This window comes from Engystomops pustulosus, chromosome 4, assembly GCF_040894005.1.
Source record: "Engystomops pustulosus chromosome 4, aEngPut4.maternal, whole genome shotgun sequence".
NCBI lineage: Eukaryota > Metazoa > Chordata > Amphibia > Anura > Leptodactylidae > Engystomops > Engystomops pustulosus.
The window spans coordinates 179,669,514-179,688,191 of NC_092414.1; the positions used below are offsets into that span (position 1 = coordinate 179,669,514).

Sequence of the window (18,678 nt, forward strand, 5' to 3'; positions counted from 1 at the left end):
TGTCCATTTCCGTGGTGTTTCCATCCTTTTCTGAGGTTCCCAGGTGTTTGGCCAAGCTTCCCTGTGCAGAGCCTTGGTCCCCTTGAAAAATGCTCGAGTCTTCCATTGACTTCAATGGGGCTCGTTAATCGAGACGAGCACTCGAGCATCGGGAAAAGTTCGTCTCGAATAACGAGTACCCGAGCATTTTAGTGCTCGCTCATCTCTAATCATAATCTAAGTGTCACTCATTTGTAATTTTAAGAAATTAGGAGTACCTACACTCCTACACTATGGCTCATAGTGAATGTACATTCACATGAACGTATAAAAATGGCCGTATCTGTACCGTACCGTGCGGATACATGCATTTTTATGAACAATACGTCCAACCATTTATATTGCCGTTGTTTGACTTGTACCATACCTTACCGTATACTGGCCGCAAAAAAAAAAATATAGAGCATATTCTATTTTCTGCCGTATATCAGTCCCATACGCTCAAAGTCAATGGGAACATATAAATACGGGCTACATACATGTTGCAAATGGTTGTGCACCGTAAGCTTCCGTATATATGTGCCTTGATTATACTTGGATTTACCCCCTAATCCAAGTTCGTCCCAATGCACAGTATTGGGCCTAACTTGATGAGACGCCTACAGAACATAAAAGGAAAGGTTCTGAAAGAGTCCGTAGAACCTATAAAACCTTCCTTCGCATTATCTGTAGGAGTCTAAGCACTGACACCGCAACGTTCAGTAAGTTAGGCTTTATACTGTGGATTGGGCCGAACATGGATTCGTGGGAAAACCCCATTATAGAACAGACAAAACATATAGCTTTAAAGAACTGTGTTCAGCCATTCCTGAGCAGTGGCACAATACTACTGGTTGTGCACAGTTCATTGGCAGCGAGTGGCTTTGTTATATAGAAATATATTGCAGAGACATTCCCCTTACCAGACTATGAACTGGGGTGGAACTATTCAACTATGCAATTCTGGCAAGTCTGATTGGCCAACAGGGGAATTGTCTCTGCATAATATTTATATATAATGCAGTGTGTCGCAACCACACCAGTCTGTGCAGCCCGTGTCATAGAGCAATCAAGCTGCTTGTGTGTACATTGAAATAATCCCTCATTTTCCACCCCCACACGCAAAAAAAAACAAGATACACAAATTTTTAAAATAAATTTAATTAAAATGATGAGGTCTTGGTTGACTCCTTTGACTCCTTTTTATTTTGTTCTGCAGAATCAACAAATTAAAAAGGGGTCAAAGTAGTATTAAGCTCACAACCCGCGTCAAGGGGCCCCATCTCTTGCGAGTCCCTACACTAAACTACCTCTTTAACCTCGTAGAAGTGCAGGTCGGACTTACGTCTTCCCTTGGCCAGCTGCCGAAGATCCACTGGAGCGGCAACAACCATTTGTTCAGGAGAAATAATATGCCAAGATAATATGTCTCCAATGCCATTAGAGGCACGGAAAGGGCATTAGCCTTGATATTCTTCTCCGCAGGATGGAAATGGATCAACAGGTTGAAACAGGTGATTTTTATGGTCTGTATATACACAGACTGGATGTTAAGCTCCTTTCAGTAGATATCGCCATTCTTCCAGGGCAAGTTTGATGGCCAATAGTTCTTTATCTCCTATGGAGTAATTCCTCTCTGTGGAGGAAAAAGTCCTAGAGGCCTTTAGGCCCTTTCTGGGTGAGCTCCGCCCAATCACCTGTAGATGAAACCTCTAGATGAATGGGCTTCTCCATGTCAGGCCTAATGAGAAATGGCACTGAGGCGAAGACGGATTTCAACCTTCTTCAGCTGCCGAGAGACAGAGGCGGGGGGTAGCGCCACGATGAGAGACAACAGAGTGGAGAAATAAGGGAAAAACTGCCGATAATAGTTTGCTAAATCCAGGAACCTCTGTATGTCACATAGACCTTGTGGGTGTGGTCACTGAAGAACTGCAGATAGTTTAGCAGGATCCATCTGGAGACCTCTGTCGGAGATAATATAGCCGAGGAAAGGAAGGCTCCGTTGGTGAAACTGACATTTCTCAAGCTTGGCGTAGGGACAATTAGCCCAAAGGCGACCAAGGATTTTCCGTACTTGGAGCAGATGCTTCTCAAAGTCTGGGAAGAACACCAATATGTCGTCTAGGTAGACTACGACGCACGTATACAGCAGATCTCTGAAAATGTCATTTACGGTTTCTTGAAAGACAGCTGGCGCATTACACAGTCCGAATGGTATCACTAGGTACTCTAAATGTCCATCACGAGTGTCTTCCATTCGTCACCCTTGCTCATCCGGATGAGGTTGTAGGTCCCATGAAGGTCCAGATTGGAGAAGACCCTGGAACAAGGTCAAAGATCTCCGTGATCAACAGCAACAGATAGCGGTTCTTAACCATGACCTTGTTGAGTCTGCCAGGGTACGGAACTGAACTGCATACTCTCCCATTGATGAGTCCCCTTAGCTCAGGTTCAGCAGTGCAATCTCAGCTGAGAAGGCTCTTCCGATTTTCAACTAGAATTCCACCAGAAATGCAGCGTGAGTAGCCATGACTGGATCGCCTCTGTCCCATAAAGGGGTAGCCCAGACCAGGTCTTTCCCAGAGAGGAGGCTGATCATAAATGCCACTTTGGAACATTCAGTGACAAGCTGCGATGACATAAGTTCAATGAGTAAGGAGCATTGCGTAATAAAGCCCTTGCACAGCTTGGGGTGCCCATCATACTTGGTAGGCATAGAAAGTCTTAGCTTTGGTTCAGTGGCATATAGACAAGCCAGGGAAGCAGGAGAAGGTGCAGGAGTCTGACGCTGAGGCAATCAACTGTTGCAGCATGGCGGTGACTTGCCAAGCTGTTCTCCTTGCGAAGGACCACAACGCTGGTAAGATTAGCCAGTTTCAGAAGCAGCCAATTGGTGGGGTCCATAGCCAGTTGTTACTGTCAGGCTTGTGGGATAGTGAAACCCTTGCACCACTGCGGACAATGACACATGCCGACACCTGGGACCGGAATCTTAGTGGCATTCGGTCTTCACCAGAGCCCGCCGCAAAGTAGGATGGTCTTACTGCGGCATGGTGCTACCAGGTCGTTCCACAGGCACGACTCGTCCGCGGTGGTAGCCAAGGTCGAGGTACAGAAACACCAGGCAGTCTCGAGGTCGGTGACAGGCAGGTAGTCAGGGCAGGCGGCAGTGGTACAGAATCAGGAACGGAGCAGGAAGTCAGGGCTGGCAGCGAAGGAGCAAAGTTAGGGTCAGGTCCGGGGTCACAACAGAAGATCAGAATACAGGAATCCCTCAGGAGAAGCTTTCTCAAAGGAATGAAGCTTTAAGATCCGGCGGGGATTGCTGGGAGAAGCCGGCTTTTCAAGAATCCCGGAAGTGACCAGCTGGGACGGTAGCCGGAACGCGGAGAGGTAAGTGAGGCCGAATCGGGCTGCTGCCACGGAGAGTGGCACGGGTGTGCCTGCTATCCAAGATGTGGCTCGCAGGGGCACCCGTGACAGAGATGATGTTAGGGAGATTTCATAGCAGAGGTGTTCCTCCTTGCTACTATTATATCTCCTTCCTAAAGTTCTACACTTTAGTTCCTCTCCTCCTCTTTGTTGTTCACCTCTTTTTCTCCGTTTTGTATTCTGAAGATGTTCAGTCGTCTGACGATGATGATGACGATGATGATGATGATGACGACGATTCATCATGATGTTCACTTTCTGGAGTAATTGTTATGGAGATCTCAAAGCGCCCTTGTTCCTCTCTCCTATACAGATGTTCTGCAGTTATTTCACCTTCTTTCATTGGTGTCTCCAATTTAGTTGTTTTTTGCTGGTTCTCCTTCACTTTGTCTCCTCTTGACTTTTTTACTCCTTGAGATTTTTTCCACCATGTTGTTAGTGACCACCTTGATGACGTCTCTTTTTGTTCAGTTGTTTTATTATTTGTTTCCTCTTGATCTCCTTTTGTCTCCATTATTCTTTGAGATGTCTCCACTATGTTATCGGTGGTCTCATTGGTGGCTTCCATCTCTTTCTGCTCCGTTGTATTATCCATATTTTCCTCTTTGTCTCCTTCTCTTTCAGATGTCTCCTCTATATTGACCATGGTCTCCTTGGTGGCCTCTATCTCTGTTTCCTCAGTTGTTTCATCCTTTCTAAAGTCTTGATCTTCTTCAATCTCAATTCCTATTTCAGATGTCTCCACCATGTGGCTAGTGGTCTTCCTGTTAGATTCACTTTCTTTCACATGAGCGATTTCATCCTTTTCAGCGTCAACAATCTTTTCCTTGGTTGTTTCCACTGTGATTGTTATTTCATCAGGAGAATTTTTTCCTAATGAGAAAAATAATAGGGAACAGTCAGCGGACATTGCAGGATACAGGTTGTTTTGACTTCTACAAGAATTATTTCACTTTGTGTAATGCGGAGCAGAGAGGCTGTAAATACCCATGCTAGTGCCTAGTCACATTTCTGGTTGTGTCTGTACACCTAGCACATATGGCAAAAATAGATTTCTTGCTCCATGGACTTTTACATTTTTAAATTCAATTTACATTGCATTTCACAAAAAATGCACCATTTCATAGAAAGACTTTTCTTCCTGTTACACAAGGCTGGTGTACAGCCACCACTAGTGGATGGACTCTGGATGGGCAATGAGAAGAATCACTCCAGCACATTTGCATATTACAGTCATGTGCCGTATAGTTAGTAGGAGGGTTGGAAATGCCTTCCAATTATTGGATAAATTATTCCTATGATTTATCAAAAGTGCCTGAAGCAAAACTGTTCTAATTGCTCATAGCAACCAATCAGAGCAGGCTATAAATTGATGGCTGAGATCCGATTGGTTGTAACAAGAAACTAGAACTGCTTTTCTATCAGACAGTTGTGATAAATTTCCTCCATTGTGTCTAGATCCTGGCAGTAGCTCCATTATTACATAGAAGTTGTTACCTGATGTCTCCACAATCACTTCTTTCAGCTCCTCCACATCATCCTCCTTGTTTTTGCATTTTTTCTTCTTTCTATTGGGAGTAATAGACATGTTTTCAGTTATACTTGTGTCTTGTCAATGGTTTCCCTTTGTGGCCCCATACATAATATACTATGATATGGGTAACAATATTCTCCCTCCTCCCCTCTCTTGTAGGACGTAAGCTCCTCCTTATTATCCTTCTGGTTATTGTATATGTTTTGTAGTGGATATGTAAATCTACCGCCATATGTTTTGTATGCTATATGTTCCCTACATATAATAGATATTATCATGTGTAGATCATGTCAGTAACTTACCGATAAACACAAAAGCAGATCCCTGCAGCAAGAGCCAGAACTGGCAGAAGCAGCAGCACAAAGTAGTAGTAGTTACCTGTACAAGACACAAATGATTATGGTTAGCACTGAGACGCCGCCATTGATAAATATCAAGGAATTTCCACATTTCATGGAGCAGAGAAATCGGAAAGATTTGTGTAAGAGAAGCCATTAATGGCGTATTATTATATAGAAATCGTTCTGAGACATCCACCCTGATGGGGAACACATGAGAGACATTCACACATTGCAGCTAAAAAGTTCACTACTTTTACAACCAGATTGTTGTTCCCCAGATTGTACACTTCCTATTCCCCACAATGTCACATTCTCACCAACCTTCCATCTTCTCTCTTCAATAACCCTCAAAGACTAGCCATGTAATACACCTGTATATATAGAGCCCCATTATGATGTCATCGCCCCTGTGATGTCACTATGAGGAGATTCTAAGGTTCTAAGGAGACTTCAAGGGCAGCTAAATATTACTTTCTAATATAAAAGTAAAATAGAAATGTTATGTTTTTTATTATAATGTTTTTTTTCTATGTCAGGATTGATTTTATTTCACCCCAGTATTTAATGGCTTATTGGCAATATCTTGCTTTACCTGTAAAGTGGGTCTCCACCTTTTAACACCATTGTATCTTATATGCAATATCTGGAGCAGACTTTAATGTCTTATTCTATTACTATACTCCAAATTTCCAGATACCGCCTACAAGGGGATAAAGTTTATACAGCAGCTCCTAGGCTCCCCCTAGTGGTCGGGGGTGCAGGCTTATATTTGAATTTTTTTTTTTTATCCACGTAGCACAAGCTTAGACCCTAAAAGGGGTAACTTATGAATTTACTAAATGCATTTTTAGGTAAAAAAAAAAACACAAAAAACCTATAAGGTATATAACATTGGAGAATCCACTACTTTTCCAAATATGAAAAGTTCTACAATTCTGCTCCCCAGATTTTATAATCCCCATTCCCCACAATGTCACATTCTCACCAATCTTCCATCTTCTCTCTTCAATAACCCTCAAAGATTCAGCCAGTTGTTACACCTGCATAGTTATACGGCTCTATTATGATGTCATCGCCCCTGTGATGTCACTATGGCAAGATTCTACGGTTCTTAGGAGAGTTCAAGGGCAGCTAAATATTACTTTATAAAATGACAGTAAAATCAATATTTTGCTTTACTTTTAAAGTGGGTCTCCACCTTTTAACACCATCTTATCTTATATGCAATATCTGGAGCAGATTTTAATGTCTTATTCTATCACTATACTCCAAATTTCCAGATACCGCCTACAGGGGGATAAAGTTTATACAGCAGCTCCTAGGCTCCCTCTAGTTAGTGGTGGGGGCTGCAGGCTCATATTTAAATCTTTTTTATCAAAGTAGCACAAGCTTAAACCCTAAAAGGGGTAAGTCATAAAGTTACTCAGTGCATTTATGTTAAAAAAAACACAAAAAACTTATAAGGTATATAACATTGGAAAATCTACTACATTTGCAAACATGAAAAGTTCTACAATTCTGTTCCCCTGATTTTAAAATCCCCATTCCACCCAATGTCACATTCTCACCAACCTTCCATCTTCTCTCTTCAATAACCCTCAAAGACTCAGCCATCTAATACACCTATATATACATAGAGCTCCATTATGATGTCATCGCTCCTGTGATGTCACTATGACGAGATTCTAAGGTTCTAAGGAGACTTCAAGGGCAGCTAAATATTACTTTATAATATAAAAGTAAAATAGAAATGTTAGGTTTTTTTCATTACAATGTTATTTCCTATGTTGGGGTAAGTTATGAAGTTACTAATAGCAGTTACAGGTAAAAAAAAAACACAAAAAACCTATATGGTGTATTGCATTGGAAAATCTACTACTTTTACAAAGTACAATGTAAAAGTAGTAAAGTTCTACAATTCTGAAAAGTTGTACAATTCTTCTCCTCTAATTTTAACCTGTTAACGCTCAGCGTCCGATATATCGGACGCTGAGCTCAGTGACTTAGCGCTCAGCGTCCGATATATCGGACGCTGAGCCCATGCCGGTTCAGCTCAAGATCTGAGCTGAACCGGCATCGGGAAACACGGTGTTGTCTCTGATCGCGGGTGCTTAACCCGTTTAATGCCGCGGTCAGCGCGACCGCGGCATCTAACATGCATCTGGGGGGTCTTTCCCCCACGATCGCCTCCCCCGAACCGTTTTCGGGGGGCGCCGATCATTGCTATAGCAACTCTGGGGTCTGATCTGGACCCCAGAGTTACCTGCAAGAATTGCCGGTAAGATGGCGTCTGTGATGTCATCTTACTGGCACAGTGCCAGCCTATGCAAGTGTATAGGCTGACACTGATAATACTCTGCAATACATGAGTATTGCAGAATATTATCATGAACAAGCAATCAGAGGATTTCTTGTTCATGTCCCATGGTATAAAAGTGAAAAAGTAAAAAAAAAAAAATGTTATTCAATAAAAAAATAAAGTAATAAATCACTAAAAATGCCCAAAAGCCCCAAAACATATAAAGAGACATATAACTAAAAAAAAAGTCTAAATCATAACACAAACCCCACATATATAGTATCACCGCGTCCGTAACAACCCGTAGAATAAAAGTAAATCATTATTGAACCCCCACGATAAACGCCATAAAAAAACTGTTATAAACCCTCCAAAAATTATGATTTTTACCTATTCAATCCCACAAAAAATGCTATAAAATGTGATCAAAAAACCATGTGTACTCCGACATGATACTGGTGCAAAGTACAACATGTCCCGCAAAAAAACAAGCCATCAACCAGCTCCGTAGCCAAAAAAGTAACAATGTTATGCCACTTGGAAGACGGCAATACATAAATGATAGATTTTTTCCCCACATTAGGGTTTTGTTTGACAAATTTAGTAAAACGTAAGAAAATATATTCAAGTCTGGTATCCCCGTAATCGTATCAACCCATAGAATAAAGATAACATGATTATTAGTCTATACGGTGAACACCAAAAAAAAAAAAGTAAAAAATCCAGTACAGAATTGATGCTTTTCTACTCCTGCCCTCAAAAAAAGTTCCTAAATTTTCACCAATAGGTGATACTAACCCTAAAAGGGTAACAATGGAAAAAGCATCTCATCGCGCAAAAAAAATTGCATCACATGGCCCAAATAACGAAAAAGCGAAAATTTTATAGCCTTCAAAAGGGGCCAATGAGGAAACTAAAATCCTGGCAGCTGCAGGGCCCTCCTTCCCTTCTGCACCTCGCTGTGCGCCCATAAAACAAGTCACAGCCACATGTGGGGGGTCTTTGTACTCAGGAGAAATTGCAGAACAAATTGTATGGTGGGTTTTCTCTTTTTATATTTTGGAAATGTGTAAATTTTAGTGCTAAATGTACGTATAAGGGAACAATTTGACCATTCTAAATTTCACCTCCATTTTGATTCAATTACTATGAAGATCTCAAGGGGTTAACAATCTTCGTAAAAGCGGTTTCTGATAGCTTGAGGGGTGCAGATTTGAAAATGGGTTGGTTATATAGGGGGTTTTGATGCTAAATATGTAAAATTTCATTCAAAACTGTATTTATCCCCAAAATAGTCAATTCTGAAAATCCGGAAAAGCGATATTCTTTTTGTAAGCCGCGTGACATCAAAATAAATTATCCAGACATTTCAGAAATTATGAAAATGTAAAGTAGACAAATAGGAAATGTTATTCAGCAACTTATTTAGGTGGTAAATCTATTTGCCTGAAAACGCAATGATTTTGAATTTGGAAAATGGCAAATTTTTCAAAAAATGTATCATATTTTCTTTTTTTTTGTAAATAAACGCAAAACTTATCAAAATTTACCACTAAAATGAAGTACAACATGTGGGGAAAAAACTATCTCAGAATCGTTTTGATAAGTAACAGTGTTCAAAAGTTATAACCATATAAAGCGACGCAGGTCAGAATCCAAAAAATTGGGCTGAGCCTTAAGCTACAAAATGGCTGCGTCCTTAAGGGGTTAAAATCCCCATTTCACACAATGTCACATTCTCACCAACCTTCCATCTTCTCTCTTCAATAACCCTCAAAGACTCAGCCATGTAATACACCTATATATATAGAGAGAGCTCCATTATGATGTCATCGCCCCTGTGATGTCACTATGGCGAGATTCTAAGGTTCTAAGGAGACTTCAAGGGCAGCTGAATTTTACTTTCTAATATAAAAGTAAAATATGTTATGTATTTTTAATTACAATGTTGTTTTCTATGTCGGGATAAGTTATGAAGTTACTAAGAGCAGTCATAGGTAAAAAAAAAAAACACAAAAAACCTATATTGTGTATTACATTGGAAAATCTACTACTTTTACAAAGTACAATGTAGAAATAGTAAAGTTGTATAATTCTGAAAAGTTCTATAATTCTGCTCCCCAGATTTTAAAATCCCCATTCCCCACAATGTCACATTCTCACCAACCTTCCATCTTCTCTCTTCAATAACCCTCAGAGACTCAGCCATGTAATACACCTATATATATATAGAGCTCCATTATGATGTCATAACCCTGTGATGTCACCATGATAACGGAGGACATCACTACAATAGAAAGAAGATGGAGAAATTTGGATTGTATCTTCCGTCCAGGGGTCTGAAGATGAACAATCAGGGAACCCAGAGCAGGATCTCCAATGATAATCCATCTCTGATCAAACCTTCTCGCTCCTCCTGTAACATGTGTCGCTTTAAAATAGCGCTGAGCACGGCACGTTCTCGCTGTCTTACACCAAAGGAGGAAGCGGTGAGTCCTCTGTGGCAAACTCTGTGCTGGAGTGAAGGTTTGGTTGTACAGAAAATTCTGAAACAGGACCATCAACCTTGGACCAAGATTAAAGAATTATTTGCCATTGAACAAATACAGACCCCAGATCAGATGCCAAAATAACTATATCAGAGAGCACCCGAAGAAACAACAGGTCCCCAGTAAAAATTATTATGGCCAATATTCACAATACCCCGGACCCAGCTCCAATACTGTTTGGCAGTAATGTGTGATGTATTGGTGAACTATTTATAGACCTAAATTAAGATGGAGCTTTACTAAATATTGATTTATTTAGCCATCATCGATAATTGTTAACTAAACGTTGTTTTGCTTTATGATCCATGGTGGCTTATGATAATATGACCTTATGGTATTATTGATGTTTCTTCTGTATTTAGGATCCTCTAAGCCTCTCTAGTTCATTATTCTACTCTTTATTCCGTTGATTTTTCACAGTCTATTACTTCACATTACTTCAGAACACAAAGTCGCCCAAATTTTTTTTTTAGCTAATTCATAAAGTAAAGCGAAGAAGTCATTAGAAAATCAAATATTTGTTTGTAAAATACATTAATTTGTAATTTTTTACCTAGAAAACTCTGGCTCAACTGCATTGCTCCCTTTGACCATATCACTAAATGCTGTTAATAGTGTGGAGGCAATATGGCAAATATCCCAAATTTATATAGAAAATAGAATACAAAGAATCTCCAATAAGAAAATAGAAATAACATTATATGTTTTGTTATCTGGTATTCAGTTTATCAGACCTATAGGTGAGCTAGGACCCCTATAGATTTTTATATCTATAGAGATGAAGATTGCAAAGCCATGTAACTGCTGACCATTATAGAGATATCTGATCGTCTGATCCCTACATCTCCAAGTCTGTGGCTAGAAAGACTTTGAATAACAATCCGCGCTGATTCAGTCTCAGTTTAAGGCAATGAGGCCACTTTCACATATAGCGTTTGGATTGTGTTTTTAAAAGCAATTCAAGACTTGTGGGGAGACCTGGGGGATAAAGCATAATTACTCTGTTGTCTGTCACCTGACACGGCTGTTCCTTCTTAAAGGGGTTCTCCTGTTGAAAAGATTGAAAAACATGGCTATTTCTTCCAAAACAGTGCCACACCTGACCATGGGTAGTGTGTGGTATTGCAACTAAGCTCCATTTATATTTATACACCTGAGCTGCAATACCTGCACACACCATGGTCAGGTGTGGCGCTGTTTTTGGAAGAAAGCAGCCATGTTTTTCAATCTCGGGAGAACCCTGGATGATGTATCTGGAGTAGTGGAGGCTGTGGATACTTTATACCTGCTATTAGTTGGATTCGTTTACAACTGAATTTTCTGGCAGGGCTCGTCTTCTTTTATCAAGGCCAAGCCCCTTTTTGGACAACTTGGAGAACTGCCTTAAATGTGGAGCAAGGTACAGATTACTCCAGATTTTGGGTGTAGACGGATTGATACATCTCCCCCATTCTGCTTGAAAAGTTTTTAAACATTTTAATTTAAAACATTTTTGCACAGTACTGTAACTAGAGATGAGCGAACATGCTCGTCCGAGCTTGATGCTCGTTCGAGCATTAGCGTACTCGAAACTGCTCGTTGCTCGGACGAATACTTCGCCCGCTCGAGAAAATGGCAGCTCCCGCCGTTTTGCTTTTTGGCGGCCAGAAACAGAGCCAATCACAAGCCAGGAGACTCTGCACTCCACCCAGCATGACGTGGTACCCTTACACGTCGATAGCAGTGGTTGGCTGGCCAGATCAGGTGACCCTGGGATAGACTAGCCGCTGCCCGCGCTGCTCGGATCATTCTGTGTCTGGATGCCGCTAGGGAGAGAGCTGCTGCTGGTCAGGGAAAGCGTTAGGGTGTTCTATTAGCTTACTGTTAGGCAGGAGTGATTCTCCAAGAACCCAACAGCCCTTCTTAGGGCTACAATAACGTTCTACTTTTTTTTTTTTTATTTGCAGCTAGTACCATTTTGTGAGGAATTAGCAGGGGGACTTGCTACCGTTGTGTTTAGCTCTTAGTGGCACACATATCCACCTCAAACACCAAAGTGGGAAAATTTAGTAGGGGTTGGATTTCAATTAGGCACAGTCTGCCATTTTTCCTTTTTTATTTTACGTTTATTTTGTTTAATAACTCAGTGTCATCTCATCTGGCATAGTAGTGTGCTTTCATACTTGGCTAGAAAATAGCCATAGGAGAATCCAAACGGCTTACGCCTACAGTAGCGTTATATATTTGATTTCTGGTTGATCTGCTGGTGGCTGTACTTGCTGCAGTGCATCTACTAGCCAATTGTGAGCAATTTGTAGTGAGACTTGCGACCGCTGTGTTTTGCGCTTAGTGACGCACATATCCATTGCAAAGACCGAAGTGGGAAAATTTAGTAGGGGTTGGATTTCAATTAGGCACAGTCTGCCATTTGTCCTTTTTTATTTTACGTTTATTTTGTTTAATAACTCAGCGTCATCTCATCTGGCATAGTAGTGTGCTTTCATACTTGGCTAGAAAATAGCCAAAGGAGAATCCAAACGGCTTACGCCTACAGTAGCGTTATATATTTGATTTCTGGTTGATCTGCTGGTGGCTGTACTTGCTGCAGTGCATCTACTAGCCAATTGTGAGCAATTTGTAGTGAGACTTGCGACCGCTGTGTTTTGCGCTTAGTGACGCACATATCCATTGCAAAGACCGAAGTGGGAAAATTTAGTAGGGGTTGGATTTCAATTAGGCACAGTCTGCCATTTGTCCTTTTTTATTTTACGTTTATTTTGTTTAATAACTCAGCGTCATCTCATCTGGCATAGTAGTGTGCTTTCATACTTGGCTAGAAAATAGCCAAAGGAGAATCCAAACGGCTTACGCCTACAGTAGCGTTATATATTTGATTTCTGCTTGATCTGCTGGTGGCTGTACTTGCTGCAGTGCATCTACTAGCCAATTGTGAGCAATTTGTAGTGAGACTTGCGACCGCTGTGTTTTGCGCTTAGTGACGCACATATCCATTGCAAAGACCGAAGTGGGAAAATTTAGTAGGGGTTGGATTTCAATTAGGCACAGTCTGCCATTTGTCCTTTTTTATTTTACGTTTATTTTGTTTAATAACTCAGTGTCATCTCATCTGGCATAGTAGTGTGCTTTCATACTTGGCTAGAAAATAGCCATAGCAATAGGATAGCATTGTTTGGTTTTAAAAACTCAAAAACACACAAAAAAAAAAAAAACACAAAAAAAAGTTAAAAAAAAATTAAAGCTATAACTCTCATTTTAAAAATGTTTAACCCGAGGGCTAGGGGTAGAGGACGAGGGCGGGGACGTGGGCGTCCAACTACTGCAGGGGTCAGAGGCCATGGTCCTGGCCGGGGTGAGACACCACCTGCTTATGAGGGAGCAGGGGAACGCCGCAGAGCTACACTCCCTAGGTTCATGTCTGAAGTTACTGGGACTCGTGGTAGAGCACTGTTGAGGCCAGAACAGTGCGAACAGGTGATGTCGTGGATTGCTGACAATGCTTCGAGCAATTTGTCCACCAGTCAGTCTTCCACGCAGTCCACCCATGTCACCGAAATCGCCACTCCTCCAGCTCCTGCACCTCAGCCTCCTCCCCCCCAGTCTGCCCCCTCCCAGGAAAATTTGGCATTTGAACCGGCATACTCTGAGGAACTGTTTTCTGGACCCTTCCCACAGTCACAAACCACTTGTCCGGTTGCTGCTGAGCAATTTTCCGATGCCCAGGTTTTCCACCAGTCACAGTCTGTGGGTGATGATGACCTTCTTGACGTAGTGGAAGTGTGTAAAGAGGTGTCCGACGATGAGGAGAAACGGTTGTCAGACAGTGGGGAAGTTTTTGTCAGGGCAGGAAGTCCGAGGGGGGAGCAGACTGAGGGATCGGAGGATGATGAGGTGACAGACCCAAGCTGGGTTGAGAGGCCGGGTGAACACAGTGCTTCTGAGACGGAGGAGAGTCCTCGACCAGAACAGGTTGGAAGAGGCAGTGGTGGGGCCAGACGGAGAGGCAGGGCCAGAGCTGGTGCATCAGCGCCAAATGTGTCAACTAGTGAAGCTCCCGTGGTGAGGGCTCTTGCGGCGAGGGCTAGATCTTCAGAAGTCTGGAGGTTCTTTAAGGAAACACCGGATGACCGACGGACTGTGGTGTGCAACATTTGCCAAACCAGGCTCAGCAGGGGTTCCACCACTACTAGCTTAACTACCACCAGTATGCGCAGGCATATGAATGCTAAACACCCCACTCAGTGGCAACAAGCCCGTTCACCTCCGGCCGTGCACACCACTGCTCCTTCCCCTGTGTCAGCTGATAGTCAGCCCCCTGCCCAGGACCCTGCCACAAAAACCCCATCGTCGCCTCCACGATCCTCCACAGCATCCACCAGCGTTCAGCTCTCCATACCCCAGATGCTGGAGCGGAAACGCAAATATAGTGCAACCCACCCGCACGCCCAAGCCCTTAATGTGCACATCTCCAGATTGCTTAGCCTGGAGATGCTGCCCTATAGGCTAGTAGAGACCGAGGCCTTTCGCAACCTCATGGCAGCGGCCGCCCCTCGGTATTCGGTCCCCAGCCGCCACTACTTTTCCCGATGTGCCGTCCCAGCCCTGCACCAGCATGTGTCAGACAACATCACCCGTGCCCTGACCAACGCCGTTTCTGACAAGGTCCACCTGACCACGGACACGTGGACGAGTGCTGCCGGGCAGGGCCACTATATATCGCTGACGGCACATTGGGTTAACTTGGTGGAGGCTGGGACCGAGTCTGACCCTGGGGCTGGTCATATACTGCCGACGCCGAGGATTGCGGGGCCTACCTCGGTCCAGGTGTTTCAGGCCTACTATGCCTCCTCCTCCTCCCACCCCTCCTCCACCTCCTCCTCCGAACTACCATCCGTGGGCACGGCGCCATCAGTCGGTAGCTCTAGGCACAGCAGCAGTGCCGTCGCTAAGCGACAGCAGGCGGTGCTCAAACTGCTGAGCCTAGGCGACAAAAGGCACACCGCCCAAGAGCTATTACAGGGCATCACGGCGCAGACTGATCTGTGGCTGGCACCGCTGAACCTGAAGCCAGGCATGGTTGTGTGTGACAACGGCCGTAACCTGGTGGCGGCTCTGCAACTCGGCAGACTGACACATGTGCCATGCCTGGCCCATGTGTTAAATCTGATAGTTCAGCGTTTCCTCAAGACATACCCCAATCTGTCTGATTTGCTCACGAAGGTGCGCCGCATCTGTGCGCATTTCAGGAAGTCCAGCCCAGATGCTGCCACTCTCAGGGCAGCGCAGCGCCGCCTCCAACTGCCCGCTCACCGACTGTTGTGCGACGTGCCCACGAGGTGGAATTCAACACTGACCATGTTATCCAGAGTTTACCAGCAGCGCAGAGCGATTGTAGACTGCCAGATGTCAACTTCCACCAGAAGTGGTAGTCAGGTCAGTCAGCTTCCTCAAGTCTACAATGAGGAGTGGACGTGGATGTCTGATATCTGTCAGGTGCTGAGTAACTTTGAGGAGTCAACACAGATGGTCAGTGGCGATGCCGCCATCATCAGCCTCACCATCCCGCTGCTTGGCCTGTTGAAAAACTCTCTGATCAGCATGAAGTCGGAAGCTTTGCGCTCGTCACAAGAGACGGGGGAAGAAGATTCCCTTGTTGATAGCCAAAGCACCCTCAGGTCTGTTTCTCAGCGCATATCGGAGGAGGTGGAGGTGGAGGAGGATGAGGAGGAAGAGGAGGAGAATGTTGGCGAGACACAAGAGGGGACCATTGTTGAGTCCTTCACTGTTCAGCGTGTATGGGCAGAAGAAGAGGAGTTGGAGGAGTTGGAGGAGGAGGAAATGGAGAGTCAGGCCAGTGAGGGGAGTGAATTCTTACGCGTTGGTACTCTGGCGCATATGGCAGATTTCATGCTAGGCTGCCTATCCCGTGACCCTCGCGTTCAAAGAATTTATTCCAGCACCGATTACTGGGTGTTCACTCTCCTGGACCCACGGTACAAGCAAAATCTTTCCACTCTCATCCCTGCAGAGGAAAGGAGTGTGAGAATGCATGAATACCAGCAGGCCCTGGTGCACAAGCTGAAACAGTATTTCCCTTCTGACAGCGCTAGCGGCAGAGTGCGTAGTTCTGCGGGACAAGTAGCGAGGGAGAGTAGGCGAGCAGGCAGCTTGTCCAGCACTGGCAAGGGTACGCTTTACAAGGCTTTTGCCAGCTTTATGTCACCCCAGCAAGACACTGTCACCTGTCCCCAGTCTCGGCAGAGTAGGGCTGATCTTTACAGAAAGATGGTGAGGGAGTACGTAGCTGACCATACCATCGTCCTAAATGATCACACAGCTCCCTACAACTACTGGGTTTCAAAGCTGGACATGTGGCACGAACTGGCGCTGTACGCCTTGGAGGTTCTTGCCTGCCCTGCCGCTAGCGTCTTGTCCGAGCGGGTTTTCAGTGCAGCTGGTGGCATCATCACAGATAAGCGTACACGCCTGTCGACTGACAGCGCTGACAGGCTGGCGCTTATTAAAATGAATAAAGGCTGGATTTCTCAGAATTTCCAATCTCCACCAGGTGAAGGAAGCTCAACCTGAATAATTGATCCACTCCTCCTCCTCCTCATTTTCCTCCTTCTCCTCCTCTTTGTACAGTAAAGCAGAGGAAACTGGCTATTTTTTGACAGGGCCCACTGGCTCTTGCTATAGTACTTTATGCATTTAATTTTTCTGGAGGGCCACCTACCCGGTCCTCTGTTTGAAACAATTTTTGTGAGTGCCACATACAGGCACTCAATCTATTCCATTTTTCTGGAGGGCCACCTACCCGGTCCTCTGTTTTAAAAAATTTTTGGGACTGCCACATACAGGCACTCAATCTATTCCATTTTCCTGGAGGGCCACCTACCTGCTCCTCTGGTTTGAAAAATTTTTGGGACTGCCACATACAGGCACTCAATCTATTCCATTTTTCTGGAGGGACACCTACCTGCTCCTCTGGTTTGAAAACTTTTTGGGACTGCCACATACAGGCACTCAATCTATTCCATTTTACTGGAGGGCCACCTACCTGCTCCTCCGGTTTGAAACATTTTTGGGACTGCCACATACAGGCACTCAATCTATTCCATTTTTCTGGAGGGACACCTACCTGCTCCTCTGGTTTGAAAACTTTTTGGGACTGCCACATACAGGCACTCAATCTATTCCATTTTTTTGGAGGGCCACCTACCTGCTCCTCTGGTTTGAAAACTTTTTGGGACTGCCACATACAGGCACTCAATCTATTCCATTTTTCTGGAGGGCCACCTACCTGCTCCTCTGGTTTGAAAACTTTTTGGGACTGCCACATACATGCACTCAATCTATTCCATTTTTCTGGAGGGACACCTACCTGCTCCTCTGGTTTGAAAACTTTTTGGGACTGCCACATACAGGCACTATCCAAATTAAATTGTCTCCATAGCAGCCTCCACACGTTGTCTCCATTGCTACCTCCAAAAGTCGTCCATATAGCTGCCTCCATACATCCTCCCCTTATCAAACGAGGTGTGTCAGGCAGAAATTTGGGTTGTTTTCATGGATTCCACATCAAAGTTGTTAACTTTGTCGCCACCCTGCTGTGTTATCCACAAAATATACTGGCAAACTTTTATGATTAACCGATATTATTTCAGCGCTTCTTGCGCAGCTGTTTACATTCCCCTCACCCGCCATATCCCAAACTTATAAGAACGCTACTACACTTGATCTTATACAAAAGGTTCTTAGAACTGCTGTTTGGGGAGTAGCCTAGAGACAGGGGCTTGGATTGGCGAAAGCTCGCCTGGCTGCAGAGCGCCAGCTCCATCCCAAGATCCAACTAACATAGTTTTAACTGCAGCACCTTTAATCTACTACTAGTTCACTGCCTCCATAATAATAATAATAATAATAATCTTTATTTATATAGCGTCATCATATTCTGTAGCGCTTTACAAATCATAGGAAACAAATACAAATGTAATGTAACAGAACACAACATTTGTATGGAACAACAGGAGTGAGGTCCCTGCTCGCCAGAGCTTACGGTTTATGAAGATGATGGGGTAACACGAGGTAAAAGAATATTTAATGGTCAAGCCATTCTTCTTAGGGAATAGAACAAAATATAATAAATGGAATTGCTGTCGCTTGAACCACTCAGCCGTCATCTTATATACCAGGTCCAGGGTGAATGGGACTGCAGAGAAGTCTGGTGCCTGTTGGTTGCTGGATAACAGATGGGAGGACGACACAGGACGGGTTAGTAGAAGAGTTAAAGCTTCATGCAGTTAATGAGTGTTATAGGCTTGCCTAAAGAAATGGGTTTTAAGACCACGTTTGAAACTTTGGAGGTTAGGTATTAGTCTGATAGTCCGGGGCAGAGCATTCCATAGAATTGGTGCAGCTCTAGAGAAGTCTTGGAGACGCGAGTGGGAGGTCCGCACTAGGGTAGAGGTTAATCTAAGATCACTGGCGGATCTAAGAGCACGG

General features: G+C 43.8%; 1 protein-coding gene across 1 annotated transcript; it reads right to left on the reverse strand.

Annotated features, from left to right (window-relative positions):
• Nucleotides 1-2,165: 2,165 nt before the first annotated feature.
• LOC140128508 (uncharacterized) lies at nucleotides 2,166-5,041 on the reverse strand. Its single transcript, XM_072150207.1, has 2 exons — nucleotides 4,951-5,041; nucleotides 2,166-4,293 (listed from the first exon to the last, which is right to left on the reverse strand). The coding sequence occupies exons 1-2, from the start codon at nucleotides 5,039-5,041 to the stop codon at nucleotides 3,644-3,646; spliced, it is 741 nt and encodes a 246-aa protein (XP_072006308.1). The 3' UTR covers nucleotides 2,166-3,643.
• Between the last annotated feature and the right edge of the window lie 13,637 nt (nucleotides 5,042-18,678).